At 54.6% G+C, this 18,412-nt stretch overlaps 1 protein-coding gene across 2 annotated transcripts in view; it reads left to right on the forward strand.

Annotated features, from left to right (window-relative positions):
- Positions 1-18,412, forward strand: part of MAPK8IP1 (mitogen-activated protein kinase 8 interacting protein 1) — a 409,187-nt gene that overhangs the window by 307,865 nt on the left and 82,910 nt on the right. For both annotated transcript variants that reach the window (XM_078684384.1, XM_078684385.1), the window contains exons 7-8: positions 609-781; positions 2,843-2,952. In XM_078684384.1, coding sequence (XP_078540510.1) covers positions 609-781; positions 2,843-2,952 — 283 coding nt within the window. The remainder of the gene's footprint in view (positions 1-608; positions 782-2,842; positions 2,953-18,412) is intronic.

The raw sequence follows: 18,412 nt of genomic DNA on the forward strand, positions 1-18,412 counted from the left end.
CGATGCAGAGGAAAAATTCATTATTTATTTAATTTTCCCTCTGCGTCGTCCCTCGAAATCCCCCTCACTGGCCCCACTGCCTCACCACTGTTACCTGCATGGGCCGCGGCTGAACTAGAGCATTTCTAGTTCTTTAGTTGTGTGTGAGGCGTCCTTCAGCATTCGTGCGGTGTAGGGTCTGATGAGCATTTGTGAGGTGTAGGGTCTGATGAGTCTTCGTGAGGTGTAGGTGGCATGTAGGGTGATCAGCTCTCTGCACAGGCTAGACTTTCCCCTCACGGTGACTGACAACATGGCCGCCACCATGTAGAAAGATTGATGGTCCCAGTCGTAGGCTGGACTGGGTTGGTGGATCCGCCAAGGGCCGGGCAGTGTAGGGTCCTCTCATCCACCAGGCATCCATCGCCATGTCCCCTAGCCATGATGACAGTATGGTACAACCACCAGGGACGTTTGTGGTGAAACCCCAAGCAGAAGGACCCATGTCTCATAGCATCACATCGTAGCTTCTGTTGGTGTCAAGAGGCGACGTGTGACGTGGACCACGGTGTCCACCGGCTGGTACCCTGCCTGCTTCTCTCACTGCTGCTCTCACCCACACTCTCCAGGTTCATCCCGCGACACGATGACGAGTTGGAGTTGGAGGTGGACGACCCGCTCCTGGTGGAGGTTCAAGCCGAGGACTTTTGGTACGAAGCCTTCAACATGAGGACGGGCAACCGGGGCATCTTTCCGGCATACTACGCCAATGAAGTCACCAAGGAGCAAGATCAAATGACAGGTACGGCGCTGCTTTCCATGAATTTTTGTCCACAGAAATACAAGAAGCAAAAGATGGACAAAACTAGCAAGCTTGGAACCACACCAATCCATTACAAGCAGGCCTTCCATCTACTCTGGGATATTCTTCACGAGAAGCCCAAGAGAAGTTCATATTTTTCAGAATAACAAATAAGGAGAAGAGGTTTTGTTACATATTCGACAAATATCGCTAGTATTAATCACATATTTTGTCGGAAACCTTAACAGGGGTGCTACTGGTGGTATTATTACAATTCACATGATTGTCTTAATGGTACTGAAGAAACATTTCCCCCTTCTGATGTCTCCCATTGCATTAAATTGAAGAGTGTTCTAACCCACTATGGCCCCTCCACAAGGGTTTAGGGTAATTGTGAAAACATTTATAAACCACTTAACAACGAAGGGGCTGATTTATATATTAGTGGTAAGGATGCTCCACCACAATTATGAAGGAGCATCCTCGCGACTGACGTAATGGTCTGCCCGCCCAATTCAGATGTGGGAGGGCCATAGGTTTGGCCATGGTGCCTTCTACTCCGTCACCGCCAAACCTGCCCAATGGAGTAAGAGCTGTCGGAGAAATGAATGTATGTCGAGGAAGGGGGGCAAATACCTGTTTTTTTTAGTGTCCGACGCGGCCAGGCAAACCCTGACAGTGAGGGGCAATAAAATGCTTATAATGCCCCCATGGTGAGGGCAGCATTACTTTTATTTATTTTGAGAAAAAAATCCTGTTTCAGTTTTCTTTTTGAAAATAAAATATGAAAAATGTTGGGTGCAGGGCGGCTTCAGCATATCACAGACCTGCACCAGGGAAATGCATTGGCAGGAACCGCCATGACGGCGCTTCCCACCAATGCATTATAAATGACCGCCTGCTTCGCAGTCATTTATTTATAAATGTGGCAGCTGGTCCCACCACCAGGGGGATGGAGTAATTCACTCCGTTCCCCTGGTGGATCACGGGCTGGCCGTCCCATAAATAAATCGGTCCCTAACTATACAACTATGAGACGCTTTGACCAGCATCTCCGAAGACTAGCAACTGATCAGTACCGTTCAGAGCCCCCAATAGGGTTTTCTAGGAGGTAGACGTGTATAGTTTACTCCTCCATGGTTGTCCCAAGTGTCGCAAACATGGCCATTTGTGGTGTGAAGGAGGCGTCTTTGTAGAGAGTAAATATATCAAGGAGGCGCTTCATCTCGAGAGCTGCTTCTGCCACATGAAAGAGATATTTCAGCAGAAGTGTGTGGATCTGTGGAGGTTCATTGTACACTGGGTGGGGACAGTGCTAGGAACTCAGTCATTGTACAGCAAACTATCTTACTCCTGGAACCATTGGAGGTTTCAGGCCTTCTTCTTATCCAAAATTAAAATTTCAGCAGCCTCTTTCAAGGCAGGGTATAACTCCAAACTGTGCATGAGCAAAGTCCTGAGGTCTTCTCTTAGAAAGTAAATATTCCCTGTGGCAAACCACAACAAAAGCTATGTTTATATACATCCGTCTTGGAAATTAAAGTGTGCACATGCCCCCCTCAGTGGTTTGTGGTCTTCAGTGTAATTTGTGGTGCTGTTGTGGTCAAAGCGAGCACTGTTGATGATTTTCTAGTAGATGTTCATGTGCAGGGCCCCAAGCGGCCAATCACATGCCTCCCTTCATGTGCCGCCCTTTTAGTCGTAGTAGTGACAGCGGGTGCAGACACAATGTGCGAGGCTCCTACACTTAGCTGTTCCTATACAAGAAGATCAGGGGTTTAGGAGGTAGAAATAGGCCACCTCAAATTCCAAGGACTGTTCTACTAAACCCTGAAGATGCTCCACCACTTGTTGTGATTATCCAGCCCTCTGTGTGGTAGCTTATATTGATATTCTTTTGATGCATGCTGTGGTTGATTTTGTAGAGTGTGGGTGTTGTCAGCAATTTATGTACATTTTAATAAATTATGTGAATAATCCGGGGTTACGCATGAGTGATGCACAAGTTTCTATATGGGCACATCTGCTTTACACAAGGGTCTTCTCACCTCTCTCTTCCAGCGACAGTAAAGAGCAGCGATTGGGTGGAGAAGTTCCGTGTGAAGTTTTTGGGCTCCGTGCAAGTTCCGTACCACAAGGGGAATGACGTGATGTGTGCAGCGATGCAGAAGGTAATAACTAAGGAAGCAAGGTAGGACATGAGCCCTGATGGATAGATGAAGTCCTTGGCGTGCTTACAGGGTCAGGGTGGGGCAATGCAGGGCCTGGCCTATGGTGCCAGTGACGATAGGACCGCACATTCTATGCCATGCACTTGAGTGTCGCTGGAGGGTGAAGGCCTTCTGCATGACTTGGGCCTGCCCTACAGTGTCCTCTCCACCTCATGCCGTGCCCTCCGTTCGCTGCATTAATGCAGGAACCTTATCATTCCTACGCTATGGTGCCAGCACTGACAAAGCAGCAGCCACCGTTATCCTGCTTTACCGTATGAGCCAGTATGAAAACACGAGCACTAGCTGCCCTGTATAGTGCCTGCATTAGGATAGTGCCTGTGCTAGTTCTTCCTTGTGTCAGCATTAGGATAGCGCCTGTGCTAGCCCTGCCCTGCAGTGTCTGCATTATGATAGCGCCTGTGCTAGCCCTGCCCTGCTGTGTCAGCATTAGTATAGCGCCTGTGCTAGTCCTGCCCTGAAGTGTCAGCATTAGGATAGCGCCTGTGCTAGTCCTTCCCTGTGTCAGCATTATGATAGCGCCTGTGCTAGCCCTGCCCTGCTGTGTCAGCATTAGTATAGCGCCTGTGCTAGTCCTGCCCTGAAGTGTCAGCATTAGGATAGCGCCTGTGCTAGTCCATCCCTGTGTCAGCAATAAAATAGAGCCTTTGGTAGTCCTGCCCTGTGTTAGCATTAGGATAGCACCCGTGCTAGTCCTTCCCTTTGTCAACATTAAGATAGCTCCTGTGCAAGTCTGGCTCTGAAGTGTCAGCATTAGGATAGCGCCTGTTCTAGTCCTTCCCTGCAGTGTCAGGATTAGGATAGCGCCTGTTCTAGTCCTGCACTGCAGTGTCAGCATTAGGATAGCGCCTGTGCTGGTCCTTCCCTGTGTCAGCATTAGTATAGCACCTGTGCTAGTCCTGCCCTGTGTCAGCATTAGGACAGCGCCTGTGCTAGTCCTGCCCTGTGTCAGCATTAGTATAGCACCTGTGCTAGTCCTGCCCTGTGTCAGCATTAGGATAGCGCCTGTGCTAGTCCTGCCCTGTGTCAGCATTAGTATAGCACCTGTGCTAGTCCTGCCCTGTGTCAGCATTAGGATAGCGCCTGTGCTAGTCCTGCCCTGTGTCAGCATTAGGATAGCGCCTGTGCTGGTCCTTCCCTGTGTCAGCATTAGTATAGCACCTGTGCTAGTCCTGCCCTGTGTCAGCATTAGTATAGCGCCTGTGCTAGTCCTGCCCTGAAGTGTCAGCATTAGGATAGCGCCTGTGCTAGTCCTTCCCTGTGTCAGCATTATGATAGCGCCTGTGCTATCCCTGCCCTGCTGTGTCAGCATTAGTATAGCGCCTGTGCTAGTCCTGCCCTGAAGTGTCAGCATTAGTATAGCGCCTGTGCTAGTCCTGCCCCGCAGTGTCAGGATTAGAATAGCGCCTGTGCTAGCCCTGCCCTGCAGTGTCTGCATTATGATAGCTCCTGTGCTAGCCCTGCCCTGCTGTCTCAGCATTAGGATAGCGCCTGTGCTAGTCCTGCCCTGTGTCAGCATTAGGATAGCGCCTGTGCAAGTCCTTCCCTGTGTCAGCATTAGGATAGCGGCTGTGCTAGTCCATCCCTGTGTCTGCAATAAAATAGAGCCTTTGGTAGTCCTGCCCTGTGTTAGCATTAGGATAGCACCCGTGCTAGTCCTTCCCTTTGTCAACATTAAGATAGCTCCTGTGCAAGTCTGGCTCTGAAGTGTCAGCATTAGGATAGCGCCTGTTCTAGTCCTTCCCTGCAGTGTCAGGATTAGGATAGCGCCTGTGCTAGTCCTGCCCTGAAGTGTCAGCATTAGGATAGCGCCTGTGCTAGTCCTTCCCTGTGTCAGCATTATGATAGCGCCTGTGCTAGCCCTGCCCTGCTGTGTCAGCATTAGTATAGCGCCTGTGCTAGTCCTGCCCTGAAGTGTCAGCATTAGGATAGCGCCTGTGCTAGTCCATCCCTGTGTCAGCAATAAAATAGAGCCTTTGGTAGTCCTGCCCTGTGTTAGCATTAGGATAGCACCCGTGCTAGTCCTTCCCTTTGTCAACATTAAGATAGCTCCTGTGCAAGTCTGGATCTGAAGTGTCAGCATTAGGATAGCGCCTGTTCTAGTCCTTCCCTGCAGTGTCAGGATTAGGATAGCGCCTGTTCTAGTCCTGCACTGCAGTGTCAGCATTAGGATAGTGCCTGTGCTGGTCCTTCCCTGTGTCAGCATTAGTATAGCACCTGTGCTAGTCCTGCCCTGTGTCAGCATTAGGATAGCAACGAAAATTGGAAGCATCCCCTGGCGCTCCACTCTGTGTTGCTGGAGTAACCCAAACCAGCTAAATGTCGATCATAAATTTATCAAAGTCTTTTTTCGAAAAAATAGTCTTATTTTATTCATAAGTTCATGTTTTCATAGTTCATCTTAAGAATGAGCATTATTCAATCAACAGCCATATCTTTGGGTCCAATGCATTTCGGGCTAGATAGCCCTTCTTCTGGGACCTCACGCTAGGAGCAAGGCAAAATAATAATCTATTCAGTGTCAAACCATTCCAAACATAATATAAATACAAGAACAAATCGGCGCGATTCATGCTTCAATTACAGTGAAAAGGTGATTGTTAGAAGGGGCGATCTCAGAGGGCCAGGTTGTGCTCACCCGACCACCCCACTCTTATCGTGAGGTCCTCACCGGGGAGGACTTCGGGTCTAGGATCGTACACACTGAGTTCACACCACACTTACGAACGGACACCACACCGTTGGATTTCAGTAACAAGTTCTTTATAAGCAGTAAAAGGAAGAAACACTCTTATGTACAAGGATCGAGGGATCACAAAGTCTTTGAGAATTCGGGAAGAGGGAAGCGGGACAGTCTTTGGCCTTTGGGCCAGTATGAGGCGTACCCTGCGCACAGCTCTCAATCCTCGAGCCGGGGGATACGGGGAATGAGGGTCGTACTGGTTGCTTCACTCACGTCGAGTCGGTTCGGGTCGTGATGGTGGTCTCGATGGTCCAGCCGGACCAGAGTACCCCTCGAGCCGCGACGAGGTCAGCAGGGCCCGATCCGGAGAAGGTCTTGAGGAGCCGCGACAGCGTCAGCAGGGCTCAGATGGTTACAGGTTCAAGCTCGAGCCGCGACAGTGTCAGCAGGGCTCCGAGGTCTTAGAGATGGCGAGCCGCGACAGCGTCAGCAGGGCTCCGATGGTTACGAGTTCAGCTCGAGCCGCGACAGCGTCAGCAGGGCTCAGGTGGTTCAGTTCCTTGTTGCGAACAGGGAGCCGCGACAGCGTCAGCAGGGCTCAGCGATGCGAGTTTGAGTTCTTCTCAGGGTCAGCCGCGATCAGATCAGCAGGCTTCAGGTCCAAGATACAACTGCCCGCTAGTTGTCGGGCGGGTCCTGATATAGTCCATTGGCCCTTTGATGTCCGGACTCTCGCAGGCGGAGATCTTATGCCTTGGGGGCTGGTCGTTGGCGAAGTCCGGCGGTTGGCTCTTTGATCTCTTTGGAAGAGGCGTCCGGGGATTCCCAGACGCCCAGCAGGTCTGGAGCCAGCACTCGGGGAGGCCAGAGGTGCGATCGAAACTGGCCCACAGGGGGAGGCCAAAGGTGTGACAGAAACCAGTCTCTCAGGGGAGGCCGGAGGTGCCATCGAAACTCCCTGGCTTATCTCACTCGGGGAGCCCTTTACCCCCCAGCCGGGACTGGCGCGCCTTTGGAGTCTGGGTTTCGCTGGGGCCGGGGTCACGCTAGGCCCAGGGAGACAGGGATCTCGGGAAGGGAAAATGGCTGCCGGGCCTTGTGGGACATGTAGGTTGTAGGCGCTCGGAGCCGGGAGTGGGACGGGATAAGCGGGGCTGGTCGTCGGTTACAGGGTCTGGGTGTACAGGGAGCAGGACGACCAGGCTCGGGGTGCAGGCTACGCTATCGGGGTGCTGCGCAGGGGAACTCAGGGCGCAGGGCTACGCTAACAGGGTGCGGAGGAGCAGGGGCGAACCACGCCACGAGGCCGGGTCCAACAGTGATCATGAAGTGCACCCAGTGTATGTGCTCTGGTGAGCAAGCATTAAAAAGATGAAAATTTGTAAACACTCACATGTGTGTTCACGGCGTGATAATGAATTTCTTAAACAGCTGAAAACAAAATGCGATACATTGAAACACTATGACTTTCTCTTAGTTCACGAAAAAAGCAACCAGCTTATTCAACTCTGTTCTAGCGGTAAAGTTCAAAAGCTTACTTAAGAGACGCGAAGCGTCTTCTGCGATACGTTCAACGATAGATTTCCTTCTGATGCGAAGCAACCAAACCGGGCCGCCAATGGCAACAGAAGTATGATTCTTCGTATCACGCTGTTAAGCATAGAGTAACGTGATTGGCTAGAGTCCCGATCATGTGATCGGGAGTCAGCCAATAGAGCATTGAAAGGTGTTTTACTAAGAACCATAGGAGAACGAAGTGTTAGTTCTTGGTGACAATATATCGATAAAGTTAAATGATAATAAAAACATATGAAAACACTGTGAATGTAACGGAACATACTTTGTAATACCACCAGTATAAAGAATACCATACATATTAAAACAATTAACAAATGAAATGATGGTGGTTTGATGTTAAGACCACCCTTAAGTCTTCACAAAATCAGAATCAAGGCAATACTGTACCTAGAAAACGGTTTCACTTTTACAGATAACACATAAATTCAGTACGGTCATTAAGACCATGTGATTTACCAGAGTTCAACAGATAAATCCAGCTATTTTCTCTTTGTAACAAGAAACAGTTGTTATTTCTTCCTTCTTGTTTCTCCACGATTTCAAGAACCAAAAACTGTAATTGAGAAACATTGTGATGAGCTTCAACAAAATGTGTGGCCACCGATGATTTCACATTCCCTAGTCTAATGTTAGACTTATGTTCATTAAGTATTATTTTAATTTTTCGCTCTGTCTTCCCGACATAAACTTTGCCACACGGGCATTTCAACATATAGATCAGGTTAGATTAGTCAAGTCAAGTCAAGTCAATTAATTTATATAGCGCGCTACATACCCAGAGGGTCTCAAGGCGCTTGAAGAAGGGTGGGGAATTACATGTCGAATATCCAGGTTTTAAGTTGCTTTCTGAATGCTAGGTGGTTCTGAGTGAGGCGAAGGTGAATGGGAAGTGAGTTCCAGGTTTTAGCCGCCAGGTAGGAGAAGAATCTTCCTCCCATGGTTGTTTTGTTGATGCAAGGTACAGCAGCAAGGGCTTGGTTGGAAGAGCGTAGCTGGCGGGAGGGGGTGTAGAAGGAAAGTCGTGTGTTGAGGCATTCGGGTCCAAGTTCGTAAAGTGCTTTGTGTGCGTGGGTTAGGAGGCGGAATGTTATCCTCTTATTGACGGGGAGCCAGTGGAGGTTTTTCAGGTGACCAGAAATGTGGTCTTTACGCGGGATGTCTAGTATGAGTCTAGCTGATGCGTTCTGGATGCGTTGGAGTTTTTTCTGAAGTTTTGCGGTGGTACCGGCATATAGGGTGTTTCCATAGTCCAGGCGGCTTGTAACCAGAGCGTGGGTGACCGTTTTTCTAGTTTCGGTAGGGATCCAGCAAAATGTTTTTTTGAGCATGCGAAGAATGTTGAAGCAAGAGGATGAAACGGCGTTGACTTGTCTGGTCATCGAGAGTGAGGAGTCCAGGATGACGCCCAGGTTCCGTGCGTGGTCCGTCGGGATGGGTGCTTTTCCAAGGGCTCTGGCCACCAAGAGTTGTCCCAGGCGGAGGGGGAGGTACCTAAGATAAGGACTTCTGTTTTGTCTGAATTCAGTTTCAGACGGCTGTGCTTCATCCACTCTGCTACTTCTTTCATTCCTTCATGTAGGTTGGTTTTGGCGGTGTTAGGGTCTTTGGTGAGTGAGAGGATCAGTTGAGTGTCATCAGCGTAGGAGATGATGTTGAGGTTGTGTTGGCGCGCGATGGCCGCGAGGGGGCTCATGTATACGTTGAAGAGGGTGGGGCTGAGTGAAGATCCTTGTGGCACGCCGCAAATGACTTCAGTGGCCTCTGACTTGAATGGTGGGAGGTGGACTCTCTGGGTTCTTCCGGCAAGGAACGAGGTGATCCATTCCAGTGCTTTTCCTTGGATTCCGATGTTTCTGAGGCGTTGTAACAGGGTGCTATGACATACTGTGTCGAAGGCTGCGGAGAGGTCGAGGAGGATGAGGGCGACTGTGTGTCCATTGTCTAGTAGAATTCGAATGTCGTCTGTTGCTGCGATGAGTGCGGTCTCAGTGCTGTGCTTGGCTCGGAAGCCGGACTGTGAGGAGTCGAGGGAATTGTTGGTTTCGAGGAAGGCGGTGAGCTGGTTGTTGACAGCTTTCTCGATGACTTTGGCCGGGAATGGAAGGAGCGAGATGGGGCGGTAGTTTTTGAGTTCAGTGGGGTCAGCTGTGGGTTTTTTCAGAAGGGCGCTGAGTTTGGCGTGTTTCCAGCTTTCCGGGAAGGTGGCGGAGTTGAGGGAGCAGTTGATGACGTCTCGGAGGTGTGGTGCTATGATGGAGTCTGCTTTGTTGAAGATGTGGTGAGGGCATGGGTCTGTTGGGGATCCTGAGTGGATGGAGTTCATCAGGCGGATGATGTCCTCAGTGGAGATAGGGTTCCAGTCATTAAGGATGTTCAAGGGGGGTGAAGGTTCGGCAGAAGGTTGGGTGGGTTGGTCTCCGGGTTGGTTGTCGAAGCTGTTGTGGATGTCTGCGATTTTGTCGTGGAAGAACGAAGCTAGGGAGTCGCAAAGGGTTTGAGAGGGAGTGATGTTGTTGGAGTTGGCAGTAGGGTTGGTAAACTCTTTGACGATGTTGAATAATTCCTTGCTGTTGTGGGCGTTGTTGTCTAGTCGGTCTTTGAATGCGGCTTTCTTGGCAGTCCGGATCAGTTGGTGGTATATGCGGGTGGCGTTTTTGAAGGCGTCCCTGGTGCTGGTGTTTGGGTCTTTTTTCCAGGCCTTCTCAAGGGAGCGACAGAGTTTCTTGGATTTCTTAAGATCATCGTTGAACCAGGGGGCGTTTTTGCTGCCTAGTTTGGTTTGACGTTTTTTCAAAGGTGCTAGGTTGTCGGCGCTGTTGGTTAGCCATTGAGTGAGGTTAATGGCTGCTTGGTTGGGGTTCGATGAGTGGGCAGGGGGGTTTTGAAGAAGCGATGAGGAGATCTGGTCGATGGTGATTTTGTTCCAGTTTCTTCGCAGAGTAGGTTGAGGATGGTTGTGTGTTGTGGTCTTTTTGTAGACAAAGTGAACGCAGCTGTGGTCCGTCCAATGGAGAACTGTGGTGTGACTGAAGGAGATATGTTTGCTGGAGGTGAAGATAGGGTCGAGTGTGTGACCTGCGTAGTGAGTGGGGGTATTAACAAGTTGTTTGAGTCCGAGGTTGGCGAGATTGTCCAGAAGGGTGGTGGCGTTGCTGTCGTTGCTCTTTTCCAGGTGAAAATTGAGGTCTCCCAATAGAATGTAGTTCTCGGAGGGGAGGGCGTGTGGGGTGATAAAGTCAGTGATGTCTTCACTGAATTGTGCACGGGGTCCTGGTGGCCTGTAGAGGAGGGTGCCTCTGAGTGTGGACTTGGGGTCGGTGTGGATCTGGAAGTGAAGGTGTTCGGCGCTAGCGAGGTTGGCGTCTGAGCTGGTTGAGATGCGGATGGAGTTCTTATGAACGATGGCGATGCCTCCTCCTGTTTGGTGGGTGCGGTCTTTTCGGATGATCTTGTAGTCTTCCGGGATGGCAATGGTGATGTCTGGGGCTGATGAGTCGTTCATCCATGTTTCTGTTAGGAAGGCGACGTCCGGAGAGATGGTGTCTAGTGGATTCCAAAGGTCGACGGCGTGTCTGTGGACCGAGCGGGTGTTGAGCAGGATGCATTTTAGGTGGTTTGTGTCAGATCTCTGATTGGTGTTAGTGGTGAGGAGTTGGTCATGGTGCCGTCATACTTGCAGGAGTTGCATGTGAAGGGTCCATGGGTGTGTCCAGGAGCGGCTTGGGCGCAGTTGGGGAGTCGACCGGGGTTTAGGGCTAAGAGGGTGGAGGCGTCGTATTTAATGCGGGTGGGACGGGGGCCAGGGGGTCTGGCGCTGGGCGCGGTCCAGGCGCGGACGGGCGTAGAAGGGCTTACCTTTGGCGCACCTTCGGCGCGACTGGGGCGCGACCGCTGCGCGTGGACGTTGCGCGACAATGCATCTGACATATATGGATAAAGGATGGGGAGGGGCGAGGGAGGAGCAGCTGGGAGGCGGGTGCGTGGTGGATGGGGCGGGCTCCGGGCAAAACACCAACACTGATAGTGGCGGATGAAACGCGAGTGCAGATCGGGTTGGGGGAAAGTGATGAAGTTATTTACGCGGTGGGCAGCACAGCAATAAATAGACCAACGATGCGGCAATGCGGGCTAAGCAACACAGGCAATCTGAATGAATGATGCAATGCAGGCACAGTCGAGCAAACAAGCAGGCACGTCTAAATAATGAGATAATGCTAATGCAAACAATGAAATAATGCTACAGGCACGTTCAAGCGCTAAATGAGGTCAGCAGCGCAATGCAGACGATACCAGGCAGATTTAGGCAGGAGCCAGCAGGGCAGAAGGGAGCGACCGCTTCTAACAAGTGGCATTGACCTTCAACTTTATTTTGTGACCTTTCATTGGATGTGTTATATATTTCCCTCTGATTATGTTGTTGCAATTTCCACATTGCAAGTAGGGGCGAGTTCCATGATAGCTTTTCGAAGGATTTGTTTTACTTTTTGTTAGACGGCGACCCGGAGGGTCGGCCGAATACTGGGGGAGAGGCCTCCGATGAGGGCCGTCTCCGGCGATCGTACAGACAAGTCACTTCCCTCCCCACAGATAGACACCACACAAGGATGAGATCAACACTCTTTATATAGGGTTCTTGCGGCAAGGTTATCAGCGGTACAGGAGATTCAGGACTCGAGGGTCCTCTCAATTCTAGTCTCTGTAGGGAAAGGGGGTAGCGGGACAGTCTTGGTACCGGATCGGTACAGGGGGTGGCAGGAGGGGAGCTCACAATCCTCGAGCTTAGGAGTCTACAAGGTCGGGCCGCGGCAGCGCCAGCCGGCTAGGAGGAAGGTCCACAACGAAGGCGCCGCGGCAGTGCCAGCAGGCCGAGGCGATGGTTCAAATGGCAGAGGGCCGCGGCAGCGCCAGCAGACCAAGATGATGGTTCACGTTGCAGAGGGCCGCGGCAGCGCCAGCAGGCCAAGATGATGGTTCACGTTGCAGAGGGCCGCGGCAGCGCCAGCAGGCCAAGATGATGGTTCACGTTGCAGAGGGCCGCGGCAGCGCCAGCAGGCCAAGATGATGGTTCACGTTGCAGAGGGCCGCGGCAGCGCCAGCAGGCCAAGATGATGGTTTTCACGAGGCAGAGGGCCGCGGCAGCGCCAGCAGGCTAAGACGAAGGGTTCACAGGGCAGGGCTGTGGCAGCGCCAGCAGTCCGTCAAGGATGAGCTCTTCTCGGTGTCTCTCGACTCCAGGATACAACTGCCTTCCTGGTCTGGGGCTGCCCCAGTTATAGGTCTCGTCCCCTTTGATGTCCGGACCCTCGCGCCTGGGGGTCGGGAGGTCCGGAATGAGGGAGTCCCGACACCCAGCAAAGGGTGGAGCCAGCCCCCAGGGAGGCCGGGGGTGATCGACACCTGGCGGAGGAGAGCCGTTGACGCCTCCTTCTTTCATCGACCTGCCAAGTGGTCTCTTTACCTCCTGTGTGGAGGTTGGTGCCTCGATGTCGGGGCCTGGCCAGGCCCAGGGTTGGGGTCGAGTCGAGGCCACGTGGCCTCGTGCTGTAGTGTCCAAAGATGGCTGCCGGGCCGGGGCCATGGTGCTGACGGGGACCAGGGCCAGCCGGTACGGGAGGGTTCAGGAGCTGGAGTCCCGTTGTGGACGGGTTGTGGGTTACCTCGGGGGGGTTGCCGGGGTGGCTCTTGCTGGGGATTCAGGGAGAGCCGGGGTCCGGGCCCTGTTGTGCGGGGGGGGAACGGCCCGGCTACGAGGCCTGTCCAACATGCGTCCCCCCCAGCTGAAGGCAGGGAGAGTCAGCCATCCTCTTGGGGACTCTCCTCGTCGAGGCGGAAAAAGCGTGACAGGCCGTCTGCGTTGGCGTGGTCCTGGCCTGGACGATGCTCCACAGTGAAGTCCATCCCCTGTAGGGAGATGGACCAGCGCAACAGTTTCGGGTTTTCCCCCCGCATCTGCATCAGCCATTGCAGGGGTCGGTGGTCTGTCTGCACCCGAAAGGGGGTGCCGAAGAGGTAGGGCCGGAGCTTCTTGAGGGCCCATACTACGGCGAAGGCCTCCCTCTCGATGGTGCTCCAGCGCTGTTCCCGGGCCAGCAGGCGTCGGCTGATGAATGCCACTGGCTGATCGACTCCCTCGGTGTTGAGTTGGGAGAGGACGGCCCCCACGCCATGATCGGAGGCGTCCGTCTGTACGATGAATTCCCGGCCGTAGTCGGGAGCTTGGAGCACGGGGGCAGTGCACATGGCGGCCTTCAGCTTCTCGAAGGCCGATTGGCAGTCCGGAGTCCAGTTGACTGTTTTGGGGTTCTTCTTGGATGTGAGCTCCGTGAGGGGCCCCACGATGCTGCCATAGTCCTTCACAAACCGCCGGTAGTACCCGGTGAGTCCCAGGAAGGCCCGGACCTCGGTTTGGGTCGTAGGGGGTTGCCAGGCCTGGATGGCCGCGATCTTGGGCTGGAGGGGGGCCACCAGACCGCTTCCCACTTGGTGTCCTAGGTAGGTCACGGACCCTTGGCTAACCTGACATTTGCTGGCCTTGAGGGTGAGCCCGGCCTGCTGGAGGGCGTGTAGAACTTCCCGCAGGTGGCGGAGGTGGTCGGTCCAGTGGTGACTGTACACAGCGATGTCGTCCAGGTAGGCGGCGCTGAATTCTTCGAGGCCCGCCAGTACCTGGTTCACGAGTCGTTGAAATGTTGCCGGAGCGTTTTTCATGCCGAATGGCATCACCTTGAAGTGGTAGTGACGGTCCGGGGTAGAGAAGGCGGATCGTTCTTGGGCCCTGGGGGTGACGCCGATTTGCCAGTAGCCCGCTGTTAAATCGAAGATGCTCAGGTAGCGGGCGGCCCGCATACGGTCAATTAGCTCATCTGCCCGGGGGATGGGGTGAGCGTCGGTCCTGGTAACGGCATTCAGTCCCCGGTAGTCCACACAGAACCGGAGCTCAGGGGCAACGCCCGGGGCGGCGGCCTTGGGGACCAGGACGACTGGGCTGGCCCAGGGGCTGTCAGAAGGTTCGATCACTCCCAGTGCCAGCATCTTGGACACCTCGGTCTGGATGCAGGCGCGCACCCGATCTGGAAAGCGGTACGCCTTGTGGCGAATAGGGGGGCTGTCCCCGGTGTCCACATTCTGAAGGCACCAGGGGGTGACCCCAGGGGTGAGAGAGAACAAGGATTCGAATCGTGTCAGGAGAGCTTGACAGTCTTGGCGTTGCTCCGGGGACAAGGCCTCGGAGAGTCTGACCCCTTCCACGGAGCCATCCTGCTCGAGGGTCCTCAGCAGGTCCGGAAGGGGCTCGGAGTCTTCTTCCGCCCCATTATCGGTAGCCATCAGGAGGCTGAGTTCTGAGCGTACAAAGTGGGGCTTGAGTCTGTTGGCGTGGAGGACCCGTAGGGGGTTCCGGGAGGTTTTCATGTCGATTAAGTAGGTGACGGGCCCCTTGCGTTCGATCACCTTGAAGGGTCCGGACCATTTGTCCTGTAGGGCACAGGGTTCAACCGGGGACATCACCCAGACCTGCTGTCCCGGCTCGAACTCGAGGGAGGAGGCGTGCTGATCATACCATTTCTTCATGTCTTCCTGACTGGCTTCAAGGTTGACTTTGGCGATCTCCCTGAATCGCCGGGTCTGGTTGCGAAGGGCCAAGAGATATTTGTATACATCCGGGGGAGCTTTCTGGGGGGGCCTCTCCCAACCTTCTCTGACTAGGCTGAGGGGACCCCGGACGGGGTGCCCGTACAGGAGTTCAAATGGGCTGAAGCCTAGGGATTTTTGAGGGACCTCTCGGTAGGCGAACAGGAGGCACGGGAGTAGCACGTCCCACTGGCGACGGAGGGGCTCTTCTAGGCCCATGATCATTTCTTTGAGAGTGCGGTTAAACCGCTCGACCAATCCATTTCCTTGCGGGTGATAGGGGGTCGTGAATTTGTAGGTGACCCCGCACTGTTGCCAGAGAGACTTCATGTATTTCGAGATGAAGTTCGTGCCCCTGTCGCTGACGACCTCCCGGGGTAAGCCCACCCGGGAGAAGATCCCCATCAGGGCTCGGCCTACCACAGGCGCCGTCACGGTTCGAAGAGGGATGGCCTCGGGATAGCGGGTGGCGTGGTCCACCAGGACCAGGATGAACCGGTGTCCTTGGGCTGTTCGGGGGTCCAGGGGCCCCACAATGTCTATCCCCACCCGTTCGAACGGGGTGGTGACGACGGGAAAAGGCTGCAAGGGTGCTTTGGTTTTTCGGCCACTTTTCCCGCTGGCCTGGCAGGTGGGGCAGGCCTTGCAGTGGTTGGTGACATCCTTCCGCATTCGGGGCCAGTAAAAGTGGGTCACCAGGCGGTCGTATGTTTTGTCCTGTCCCAGGTGTCCGGCAAGGGGTACATCGTGGGCTAAGTTCAAGAGGAAATCTCTGAAGCGGAGGGGCACCACCAGCACCCGACTGGCCCCCAGTTCCGCAATCCTTTGCTCACTGTAGAGCAGGTCATTGTCCCAGTAGATCCAGTGGGCCCCCGAGGTGTCCCCTGCGCTCTGGGCCAGGGCTTGCTGCCGGAGTCCCTCGAGGGAGGGACAGGTTCTTTGTTCTTGTCGGAATTGTTCCTGGGTGGGACCCCCCTCTTGACGCCACTGGGCCAGGTCGGGGAGGTCCTGGAGCCGACCGGGTCCTTCTTCGGTTTGGGCCGGGGAGCTCGCTTCTGGGGTGGCCTCCTCTGGGACAATCGCGGGAGGAGGCTCCGGCCACTCGGGTTCCTCTGGACGGGGGACGGCACGGGCGGTCATGGACCGGGTCGTGGCACAGACCCATTCGGGGAGGCCCAGCATCCCCAGGTGCTCTCTCCGTTTGACGGCTGCCCAGAAAGAACTTTCGAGATCGTTCCCCAGGAGGCAATCCACGGGGGCATCATCGCGGACAGTCACTTTCAGCATCCCTGATACTCCTCCCCATTCGAAGGGGACGTAGGCCATTTGACATAGACTTTCTGAGTTGTCGGCCGACCGGACAGGGCAAAGAATGTTCGGCAAGATCTGGTCCGGGGCCACCAGATGACAGCGGACCGCGGTCACACTGGCCCCGGTGTCGCGGAGGGCTTCAGCCCGGCGGCCATTAATGTTGACCCACTGGCTGTACTTCTGCGTGTTGGCGGGAAGGGGGGCCCGAGGGATCAGGTCTCGTTCCCCTAGGCAAACCAGGGACATGGCGGCCGGTTCCCACTCAGGCTGGTCGGTTTCGTACTCTTCCTGGTCTTCTGGGGTTTGTTCTTCCCCCAGGGCTGCAGCAGGGACCTGGCAGGGTATAGTGTTCGGGTTCTTTGGGCAGTTGGGATCATTGGCGTAGTGGCCGGGTCGCTGGCATCGGTGGCAAGTAATGTTGGCTCGGAAGCCTGGTCGCATCGGGGGGTTTCCCCTGCTGGCCGGGGGCGGGGGGTTGCTTGCGGGAGTCACCGGGCCGGTGTCCCTCCCCTGACCCTGGCCTCCTCCTCCACGGGGGCGATGGGGCCCTTGGGCAGTTCTGTTCGGTTCGCTGGGTCCGTTTCGGCCAACTCGGGTGCTTTCCCATCAGTCCGCTTCGGCGGCGAGTTGCCGAGGTTCCGTTAGTTTACTGTCCAGGAGGTGCTGCCTGAGTTCGATGAAGCAGTTGTTAGAAAGGTGCTCCCACACAATAAGGTCAAAGAGCTGCTCGTAGGTGGTCACGTTGCTGCCCTTGATCCACCCCTCGAAGGCCCGGCTAAAGAAGTTCACGTACTCCACCCAAGTTGTACCCGGGATCCGTTTGCAGTCGCGGAACCGCTGGCGGTACATCTCGGGTGTGAGTCCGTATCGAGTGAGGAGGGCGGCTTTCATGTGGTCGTAGGATGTCATCAGATGGTCCGGGCGTTGCAGCAGGGCGTCTCGCCCTTCGTTGACAAACCTCCCCCATAACCCGGCTCCCCAGTCGCTCCGGGGAATCCGGTGGGAGGTCATGGCTACCTCGTACGCTGTGAACCATTGCTGGATATCATCGTTCTTGTAGTACTCTCTGACGACATCTTTGGGTATGTGGACCTTGGGGTCTGTAGGGCCAGGAGTGTTCGTGCGCTCGGGGACCCCGAGCTCCTTGTTGTGCTTCCGAATCTCTAGTTCTTTGAGGTTGCGCTCATGTTCGTAGGCTAGCTTCTTCTCTTCTAGTTCTCTCTGCCTTTGTTTCTCTTCTCGCTCCTCTCGGAGCCGTAAGTGTTCCAACGTTATTTTTTGTTCCGGCGATCGTACAGACAAGTCACTTCCCTCCCCACAGATAGACACCACACAAGGATGAGATCAACACTCTTTATATAGGGTTCTTGCGGCAAGGTTATCAGCGGTACAGGAGATTCAGGACTCGAGGGTCCTCTCAATTCTAGTCTCTGTAGGGAAAGGGGGTAGCGGGACAGTCTTGGTACTGGATGGGTACAGGGGGTGGCAGGAGGGGAGCTCACAATCCTCGAGCTTAGGAGTCTACAAGGTCGGGCCGCGGCAGCGCCAGCCGGCTAGGAGGAAGGTCCACAACGAAGGGGCCGCGGCAGTGCCAGCAGGCCGAGGCGATGGTTAAAATGGCAGAGGGCCGCGGCAGCGCCAGCAGACCAAGATGATGGTTCACGTCGCAGAGGGCCGCGGCAGCGCCAGCAGGCCAAGATGATGGTTCACGTTGCAGAGGGCTGCGGCAGCGCCAGCAGGCCAAGATGATGGTTCACGTTGCAGAGGGCCGCGGCAGCGCCAGCAGGCCAAGATGATGGTTCACGTTGCAGAGGGCCGCGGCAGCGCCAGCAGGCCAAGATGATGGTTTTCACGAGGCAGAGGGCCGCGGCAGCGCCAGCAGGCTAAGACGAAGGGTTCACAGGGCAGGGCTGTGGCAGCGCCAGCAGTCCGTCAAGGATGAGTTCTTCTCGGTGTCTCTCGACTCCAGGATACAACTGCCTTCCTGGTCTGGGGCTGCCCCAGTTATAGGTCTCGTCCCCTTTGATGTCCGGACCCTCGCGCCTGGGGGTCGGGAGGTCCGGAATGAGGGAGTCCCGACACCCAGCAGGGGGGTGGAGCCAGCCCCCAGGGAGGCCGGGGGTGATTGACACCTGGCGGAGGAGAGCTGTTGACGCCTCCTTCTTTCATCGACCTGCCAAGTGGTCTCTTTACCTCCTG

The sequence above is a fragment of the Lissotriton helveticus genome, chromosome 3_2, assembly GCF_964261635.1.
Source record: "Lissotriton helveticus chromosome 3_2, aLisHel1.1, whole genome shotgun sequence".
In the NCBI taxonomy this organism is placed as follows: Eukaryota; Metazoa; Chordata; class Amphibia; order Caudata; family Salamandridae; genus Lissotriton; species Lissotriton helveticus.